The sequence below is a fragment of the Denticeps clupeoides genome, chromosome 7 (genome assembly GCF_900700375.1).
Source record: "Denticeps clupeoides chromosome 7, fDenClu1.1, whole genome shotgun sequence".
Classification (NCBI taxonomy): Eukaryota; Metazoa; Chordata; class Actinopteri; order Clupeiformes; family Denticipitidae; genus Denticeps; species Denticeps clupeoides.
The window spans coordinates 12,710,837-12,720,355 of NC_041713.1; the positions used below are offsets into that span (position 1 = coordinate 12,710,837).

General features: G+C 44.7%; 2 protein-coding genes across 4 annotated transcripts; one reads left to right on the forward strand and one right to left on the reverse strand.

Annotated features, from left to right (window-relative positions):
• Positions 1–27: 27 nt before the first annotated feature.
• smim22 (small integral membrane protein 22) lies at positions 28–1,208 on the reverse strand. Its single transcript, XM_028987912.1, has 4 exons — positions 1,054–1,208; positions 714–857; positions 530–597; positions 28–406 (listed from the first exon to the last, which is right to left on the reverse strand). The coding sequence occupies exons 2-4, from the start codon at positions 841–843 to the stop codon at positions 359–361; spliced, it is 246 nt and encodes an 81-aa protein (XP_028843745.1). The 5' UTR covers positions 844–857; positions 1,054–1,208; the 3' UTR covers positions 28–358.
• A 1,573-nt stretch (positions 1,209–2,781) lies between these two features.
• On the forward strand, positions 2,782–9,273 carry cog1 (component of oligomeric golgi complex 1). Of its 3 annotated transcripts, none has more exons than XM_028985309.1 (15): positions 2,782–3,136; positions 3,764–4,008; positions 4,096–4,277; positions 4,367–4,528; positions 4,818–4,971; positions 5,176–5,386; positions 5,545–6,351; positions 6,445–6,591; positions 6,797–6,958; positions 7,078–7,202; positions 7,636–7,744; positions 7,829–7,938; positions 8,248–8,329; positions 8,485–8,521; positions 9,047–9,165. In XM_028985309.1, exons 1-14 carry the CDS (start codon positions 2,819–2,821, stop codon positions 8,503–8,505), a joined length of 2,835 nt encoding a protein of 944 aa, XP_028841142.1. In that variant the 5' UTR covers positions 2,782–2,818; the 3' UTR covers positions 8,506–8,521; positions 9,047–9,165. The 3 variants fall into 3 exon arrangements, with proteins under 3 accessions (XP_028841142.1, XP_028841143.1, XP_028841141.1); XM_028985310.1 differs by having other exon boundaries at positions 8,485–8,540; positions 9,047–9,141; XM_028985308.1 differs by lacking the exon at positions 8,485–8,521 and having other exon boundaries at positions 9,047–9,273.
• Positions 9,274–9,519: the final 246 nt, after the last annotated feature.

Genomic DNA, 9,519 nt, shown 5'->3' on the forward strand with positions numbered 1-9,519 from the left:
TCAGTGTTTAAGAATGAAATGAAAAGGAACAGTTTGAACCATTTAATCAATAAAGTCTTGAAAAATCAAAAGTTTGTTTTAATTTACAATCTTTAACATATTAATGAGGTTTTAAAGTGCAAAATACATTCATCGGAGAGGAATTAAGACTATTTGTTGAGGGCCTTAAAGTATACACTACATCGCATTATGCTTTCTAGACATATTAGTGTGCATCATAAAGTTAATGTGAGACTGATGAGCACATTATCTTCCGACTACAAACAGATGAAAAGAAACACAAGATTTGCTCAAATCATTTCAGTATATACACTTCTTTGTGATTATGGTGTCTCTTCTACTACAAGTCCAGTGGTGTTCATGGTTCCAACGCCATATTTTCAATGCCCACTTTATGTCTTCTGGGCTGTTGGGTTCAAAAACCAGGAGATTGGACACATGCATGCATATAGTTATAAGATGTACCACTTCATATATGTCACGTAAAATATGGACAATATAGTTCCATAAAATCGACATATTTAAATACCTCCTCATCGCAACAGCAGCAACAGCAGCAGCGAATGAGAACCAGAATAACCAGGAGCAAAACTGTGCCTGTGGATTATACAGATTTGTCTCACTTCATCAAAACTAAACTACATCCGAGTGTCCAGTCAGAAATTGGACGGTCACGCCATGTAACTGATACGATCTGTGATCTTTACTCTCACCTATAAAGATGAAGAAAAGCGCAAAGGAGGCGATGTCCCAGTCGGACTGGAACATCTGCTTTGACTCTAATCTGGAGACAACATCCGCGATCTGCTTCTGAAAGTCATCCGCCACGCTGTTTGATGCCATGTCCCTGTACTGACCTGCGGATCAACAAAAGACGTCCATTCTATTCTCATTCCAAAGAAAGTAAAAAATAACACAAAACGCTCGTGCTTGGGCGACAAAACGTACAACTTTCAAAAAATGTTATATATATACCCAAATCGGCTATAAATATTTACACGATCATCAAAAGAATTACTTATTTTTATAAAATAAAGAGTCCTACAGTACTACCTTTCGGTTGTTTCCGGGTGCGCCGCACCTGCTGAGTTCACGCGCATGAAAACAATGACGGAAAAGAGTGAGTTGAGCTCGGCGTTCCGGCTCTTTTTTTAACGATCCGAATCTTTTATTCGTCCGATTGAATCTTTGTCAGGCCTCGAATGCAGTTTACATACTTAGAAATGTAAAATGAGTAAAATACGCGTTTCAAAATGAAAAGTCAACTTCCTGGATTTCTATGAGAACAAATGAGCAAATCTTGAATCATTCAGTCTGGATTTCCTCAGCATTGTCTCAACACTCGAGCAAGGAGGCGCTTTAGCTCTTCACCAAATAGAATCGTTCGTTGCAAACGACTCATTGCCGAATTAACTTGTGCGCAGTGGACAGAAATGTAACTGTTGCTAAAATTCCTCCCCATGAATTATATTTTTTCATATATATATATGTGTGTGTGTGTGTGTGTGTGTGTGTGTGTGAGAGAGAGAGAGAGAGAGAGAGAGAGAGAGAGAGAGAGAAAGAGAGATAGAAAGAAACCAAAGAAAACAGCTCAAACAATGCCCCGAGCGGGTTGGGCTTTACTCTTTTCCCCACAAATTCTGACAACATGTCAAATACTCTTAGTCCAGTACTGGTGCAAAGAAGGGCAAAGCCAGAACATATGAATAACATTTGAACATTGGCAGAGGACTTCTGACATCGGCATGTGACAACCGCACCTTAGTATAATATGAACGGTGTAAGATCTTAAACTTTATGAGGCCAAGTCTAGTGAAAATAGATGGTACATGAACTCGCAGCAGAACCTCCTCCCAAGTCTCATCAGGAATTTCCTGTCCCAAATCCTCCTCCCAAAGTGTCTTCAGAGAGGTTAATGAACTAGTGAATTATGTGAATTATGTATAGGTCTTTAAAACAGTGAATGGCAGCTTTTGACTACATAGAGAACAGATCATCAACCAAACCAAACTGGTGATTTGCAGTCAGCAGGACATAGGTGGAAGAAATTAGTAACCCAAAGTAACGTTTAAACTGAGCCCAAATTCTGAGAGAATTTTTAACAATCCTATTCTTGGTATAAGGTAAAGTGGAAGACAGAATAGGAGAGTGCACTAAAACTTTCAGAGATACAGGTTGGATCGAATTTGCTTCTATTGCCAACCAGTTCATATGAGGATCTGATGCTTCAGACTGAATCCAGTATTTAAGGATCCTTATATTAGATGCCCAATAATAAAACCTAAAATGTGGTAAGGCGAACCGACCAAGTTGTTTTGATCTTTGCAAATACTGTCTGCGTAGGAACCTTCTTATTCCAAATAAACTCAGAGATCACAGAGTCTACTTTCTGAAAAAATGACTGAGGCAGAAATATTGGTATGAATTGGAATAAGAAAGGAAAACGCGGTAGAATATTCGTTTTCACCGTATTAATACGTGTAGTCAGAGACAGATTAAGAATGGACCACCGTTCACAATCTTCTCGAACCTTATACAGCGCCTTTAACCCTTTTACCCTGATTACAATTTAAACCTGAGATTCCTCGACTCATTTAAGATCGTTTTATTCATTAGTTACATATGATGTGTATACTGAAACAGGCTACAACAAGAAAACATTATTTTATAGGCTTTAACTTGACCTGACAATCGTTTGAGTTGATTTAGCAGCCTATCCTTTGGGTGGCGCTGTCGCCAGTCAGAGCCTTTCAAAATGCCACTCTGCCCGGGTGACCTCTGACCCGCTGTTTACGTGGGCAATTCCTCCGTCGCTACCATGGCAGTCGTTCCTGCCCAGTCTCTCCGGGTCTCGGAGATCCGGGACACCACCGCGCTGTTCGAGCGCTACGGCGCCGAGGAGATCCGGACGGTGGAGCGCCGGGTGCGCGGCGAGATCGAGCAGAAGAAGGAGGAGCTGCGGCAGATGGTGGGAGAGCGCTACCGCGACCTGATCGACGCCGCCGACACCATCGGCGAGATGAGGCAGTGCTCGGAGAGTGTGGTGCAGTCCATCCAGGACATGTACAAGTACTGCCAGGGGTTAAAACAAGACAGGAGCGCGGCGCAGAGCAGCAGCAGCAGCAGCAGGCGAGAGGTGACCGCCACAGGGCTGTCATAATGTCACTGCGGTAGCGTGCGGATTAAAAGGACTGTGTGACAACTTGTTAAACATTTAAGCAATGCAGTTAATATTTTCCCAGCAAAGATGCTTTCCGCTGCATGTTTGGTCAAACTAGTACGTAAAAAAGTATTTGGATCTTATGCAGATATGCTTTGCAATTGAGCCGATTGGTCTTATAGAGATCCAAGATTCAAGAGAGATTTGATAAAACAAATCTTGCCAATATCTGCATAAGATGCAAATAAGTATTATTATTAGTATTATAAGTGTTGTATGAAGGCCCTGTAATCAAACGGTTCCGGGTTTGAATCCCGAGCCGCCAAGGTACCACTGATGTGTCACTGAGTAAAGCATCATCCCCACACACTGCTCCTCGGGCGCCTGTCATGGCTGCCCACTGCTCACCAAGTGTGATGGTTAAAAGCAGAGGACACATTTTGTTATGTCACTGTGTTCTGTGCTGAAGTGTTTCACTTCACTTTCACTTTCCTGATTTCAGTAAAGTATTAAAGAATGATAATGATAGACACTTGAGGCCTCTCACATGAGCCGCTGCCCAGCTCCCCTTTCTGATGTATGTAACTTTGTTCCTTTGACCAGAACCAAAAACAGACGCAGGAGAAGTTCTACACCATGGCATCACAAATAAAGCTGCTTTTGGAGATTCCGGAGAGGATATGGAGCGCCATGGAGTCCTCGCAGCACCTGCAGGCCACCCAGCTCTACCTGCTCTGCTGCCACCTGCACAGACAGCTCCAGCTGGAGGCTGGTGGTCCCCACTACAGTCCTGTGCTGACCCGTTTCCCCATCTTGGTGCGGCAGGTGGCCGCTGCCGGCCACTTCAGGTAACCTTGTTCTGTGCATCATGCTGCTGTGGCAACCTGATTTGAATAAAATGTGTTTACAAAAAATGTATGCGCGGTTCGTCACAGGTCGACCATCTTAATGGACAGCAAATCCATGCTGCGTGGTAGGGCAATGTCCGATCAGGCCATTGCTGAAGCCCTGGTCTCCACCATGCTCTTGGAGGACAGCTCTCCGCGGCAGGCACTTGCGGACTTCCTCCTGGCCAGGAAAGCCTCAATTCAGCAGCTGCTCAATCAGCCCCAACATGGTATGTGCTGAAGCACTTCTTTATCTCCTCCATAACATGGGCAAGCTCATTAAACTTGCATTGTTGACTTTGTTGACTTGGCTTTGCAGGGGCTGGTGTGAAGGCCCAGGTGTGCTCACTAGTTGAGCTGCTGGTGACCACTCTTTACCAGGCCTATGCCGTCTTCTACGTACCCCTGGATGGCAGAGTGGCAGACCCTGGATTGGGAAGTGGCCTCCTCTTCACCACATTGGAGAATGTCACATCTGCGGGTATGCTTTTCTTGGTACAGATGGCACCCCTTAAATGACTAGCATGCATCACATTTCTTTCTTTACATTCCTGCTTGTACTATGCATGAGACAGTGTGCTCAGTGAAATAATATTTAACGCATACAATTATGACACAAGTACAAACATAATGCACACAGTCATATACATACAGTGATTCTTTATCTTCCTCAGTCTGCCATAATTTCTCAAATGTGCCCATAGAGTAAGATTTGTAGAGATGAAATTTCTGCAACAAAAGACGTTCACTGAGATGCGTTTGTACTCCAGGTAAGGGGAGGGTTCTGCATGAAGAGGTGAGCACGGGCCGGTGGTTTAAATACCTACCCCAGTCAGTGACTGATTTCCAGCCAGACCTGCGCACCCTGGCTCAGCCCATTCAGGGCGAGCAGCTCCGGGACACCTTGCAGCAGTGGATCAACACGTAAGGACACTCACTTCCTTATCTAACAGGTGCTGCAGGATCGTTCTGTTACTGTCCACTTGTTGAGTTGTGCCTCCGTGGCCTCCGAAAATTCTGTTTCCATGTCCAAGCTCTCCGATTTTTATCTCGCTGCAGTGTTGTGTTCAAGCCCATAAAATGACAGCTAAATGAAGTGAAATAGAAGTGTATATTTCTCCTGTTTAGGTGCAAAGAGGACATCCGCGGCGGTGTGAGCAGCCTGCTGATGTATGTGAAGAGCCTGAAGGCCCTGGCGGCCATCAGAGACGCCGTGTGGGAACTGCTCTCCAGCGAATCAATCAGTCAGAACTGGAGCGCTGTGTGTCAGAGGCTGCTGGAACAGCCACTCTGCCTGTGGGACGATGTCTTGCAGCAGCTGTTTCTGGAACGCCTGCAGGTAGTCAGCTACTTTTATTTGCTTCAGAAGATCTTTTTTTTTTTTTTTTTTTACATATTTTCAGAGCTTGGTCTGCTTCCCTAAGTTCACTGAGAAGCCCTTATCATAATTAATATCTTATTACATCTCATTTCTCACTCTTCTACCTTCCCTCTCAGGCAATTACACATGAAGGCACTGAGAACATCTCCAGCAGCTCCAGGCAGCTTTTGTCCTCTGCCTTGTGGGATCTGGAGGCTCAACCCTCAGCAGCATCCGGTGGCTTCAGCCGGGGAGCGCAGTTTGAGAGTGATGTGGCCACCTTCCTCTGGTCTGAGTTGCCCGGGGACCTACAAAGTGACGCGGCCTGGGTGAGCGTGGCCCAGCGTGGGGCGCAGCAGGGGAAGAGTGGCCTGTCCATGAAGACCCAGGCTCTCACCCCTTGTGTGCAGACCTTCTGTTCTGCCTTAGACTCCAAGCTAAAGGCCAAGTTGGACGATCTGCAGTACTACCTCCCAGCTGGAAAGGAGGCCTTGGAGACGACCCTCCCAGCCTCTGTTACATCTGTGTCTTCCTCGTCCTCATTTAACCGGTTCAAGGACGCAGACGTTGTAGAGGAGACCTTGAGGGAGCACTGTCTCTCCTGCATCAGGGACATTTTGGCCAGTGTGCGTTCTGAGCTGTCCACCATCCAAGGCAAAAGCAGCGTCTCCGGCTGCATGGGCTCAGTGTTGTTCATGGCGAGGCTGTGCCAGTCTATGAGTGAGCTGTGCCCCAGCCTCAGGCAGTGCATCCTGGGAGTGCAGCAGGGGGGATTAGATGCAGTGAGCAGGGGAACCCCTCGGCAGGGCAGGAAAGTGGGGAAAGGGGGCTCGGCTAAATCTCCGGAGGTCACTCCAGCACAGGCAAAGTGGGCGGGCCTGAAAGAAGAGCTACTGAACTGCAGTATGGAGGCCTACCGTATATGGAGCAACACTTTGTCCAAGGTAAGCAGAGTCCAACCACTTTCATTTTATAGTAATAAACACACTCAGCTGATAACTCTCCGCTACCCCCTTGTTGTTTCCCCCCTTTATCAGGCTCTGGTGGAGCAGTTCTCAGCAGCACTGCATGCTGAGTCAGCAGGATCCATCTTGAGTACTGCCACCAACTGGGAGGAGCTGGAGATCCAGGAAGAGGCAGAGTCAGGAAGCAATGTTGTTTCCAAGATCAGACTTCCTGTTCAGGTGAGATGGAACCTGACGAGCTATAGTCAGAAAAAAGGGGAAGTGTTATAATATGTTATGTATAATTTATTTTTGTGATTGCAATAGTGGTCCTGAGAAATTAATAATCATCCTACCAAAAACCTTATGCATGTGGCCAAAAGGAAAAAGGATATATGTTTCACCAGAAAGTGAAATTGTATTTTTATCTTCAATTTCCCATTAGCCCTCATGGTATGTGCAGTCCTTCCTCTTCCATCTGTGCCTGGAGGTCAACAGGGTTGGAGGTCACGCACTTCCAAAGGTCACACTCCTAGAGCTACTGAAAGGAAGCCTTGACCAGGTGCTGAGCCAGTACGAGAGACTTAACCAGCAGAGTCAGCGCAAGGTGAGACGATGGATTCCTCTTGAAATCAGTACCTTGATCGCATGCCATGTAATTACAGTTCAGTTGTGCTGACATAATAAATAGATTGTTTGTCATTAACCTTAAATTGCCGCCTCCAGGATGCAGCCTTCCCCATGACTCAAAACCTGGCCATACAGCTGCTGTTTGACGTGCGGTACCTCAGCTCCACACTCTCCACCCGTCTGGAGGAGGGAAAGAGCTCCCGTACCCAGCAAGACCCCAGGTGCATAGTCAAGCACGGTCCCGCACAACCCGTTCTTCCATCTGTCTTGACAAATGCCTGCACACTTTTTTACATTTTGTTTAGGTAGTAGAGGGAACCGTTATCTATAGGTTGTTAGTGTTAGTGTCTGCCAAATGCAGAAGAGAATTATTAACCTTCACAAAATGTGGCAGTGGTCTAATGCAGCAGTTTCTCCATGAACAATAATGTGTCATCTCTTTAGAATTTCAGGTAAACCGGAAATGTTGTCAGCATGCATGCTTCTGCCATTTTTTCCTGTAACGCTTTACCTGGGATCTGCAATTGGTGACTAGGAGTCACCACAAATATTTCGTAGCTCAATTTACTAGGGTTAATCAATAATGATAAAGGAAGCTGTAAATGAAAGAGGTTATGTTCTTCAAGAATTGTATCCTCTTGATGTCTGCTGAAGGGTGCAGGAGGTGTGTGACTCCTTGGAGAGCCATATTGATCCCTTTGACCTGGATGTCTTCACCCCACCACTCAACAACAACCTGAATCGCCTGTCCCAGAGAACATCAGTAAGCAATTAAAAAAAAACTAATGAAAACAGAATGGCACCTTATTTAAAATGTGAGACCTTACATTTTTGTGCTTTTGGCCAGGTCCTCTTGGGATTATTGACTGGCACAGAGAAGCAGTTTAGTTCCCGTGGCAGCAATGTCAGTTCACAGGAGCCCTATAACATCTTGCCTTTAGCCAGCAGCCAGATTCGGTGAGTGTGTTCTTTGCAACACTGTGTATTGCATGGTGAAACCCAATTGTAGGCCCTATAAAATTGAGTCCTAAATCACTATCCTCTACACTCTCTTCTGGAGCCCATCCAGGGTGCACACAGCATTCACACACCATTTGCTCACACCCACACCTATGGCCAATTTAGAGTTACTGGAACTCCAGGAAGGACATGCAAACTCAGCCATGATGCTGTAGTGGCCCTAGTTGAATTATTGTGTAGTAAATCTGCTACAGAAGTCTGTATGTATGAATCTGAACTTTAATTTTCTTGTTTTATTTTTTGCAGGTTTGGACTCTTACCACTTAGCATGACCAGTTCTCGCAAAGCCAAATCTACTACACGGGGTGCAGACACCCCTAGGCCACTGGTTAGTCACATATTGATTGTTGGTGATTGTTTTGTGTGTGCATGTGCAGGTGGATTTTTTTTTTCAATTGATGAAAGACAGATTGAATATGACTTGCTAGACTTCTGGGCTTTGCATTTATGTCATAATGTCCCAATTTTTTCCATATTATCCAGCTCAAGGAAGCCATGGACTGAGACCCAGGACTTCTCAGTGGGTGATAGAGGATGGGGTGGGATATGCGTGTGTTTGCGTGACTGGTTGGGGGGTTGCTGTTGCTTCAAACTAATTCCATTGCAGTGCTTTTGTTGGTGTGTGTTGATTGTTTCTACAGTACTAGTCATACTACCATGAAAATGAGTGGCCTCCTGAAACACACTGATTCATTTGCGTGGACAGATTCCCCATCACTATATATTTCTCATTCAGGATGTAAATTGTAGTACTATAATTCAAAATAAAATCGAGTTTCTGATCTATTAGTCCTGTTAGGAAATCCAGTGCTCATAACAAAGGCCTGGTCACTATATATTTGCATATTTTCAAAGTGAGATTATCTGTAAAATTGCCAGTGATGGCGACTGCATATGAAACCTGCTCAGTTTCAGACACACTCCTGTCTGTCCATGCAAATCAAGTCCAGTGCTGTGTAATCTGATGAAACTGTAAGCAGTAGGGGGAAGGAGTCGCACGCAAGCACCATGTGACCTTTATGCTAACATCAGTGTGTTGTTCCAGGTACCGCCCTCCTCCACACCCACCCCTGATGATTGCTTTCGTCCTGGAAACCTGTTCAGACAACTGGCCAGTCAGGAAGAGGAACAAGCTGCCCCATCTCTCTTTAAACTAGGCTGGCTGTCTGGCATGTCCAAGTGATCTTTGTTGTATCTTGACTTTGGGTTTTTAAAAGTTGTACAAATGGTGTATAAAGTTATATACGTATAAATTCATTTTCATACACTTGACATTTTGTGTGTATTTGGGATTTTCTCTGGGGATTTACATTGATAATTTTACCTTTTGTCTCCATAACGGACCCTCATTAAAAGTTCAGTCATTATTGTAAATAAATTTCAGGGTGAATGGCCAAACAATGAATATAGTATAAGTACATAAAACATAATATCTATAATTAATTGTATTTTCAACTCAAATTTATTGCAGGAGTTTAAGTGTCCTACTGAAATATGGCCTATAGAATAATATAACAA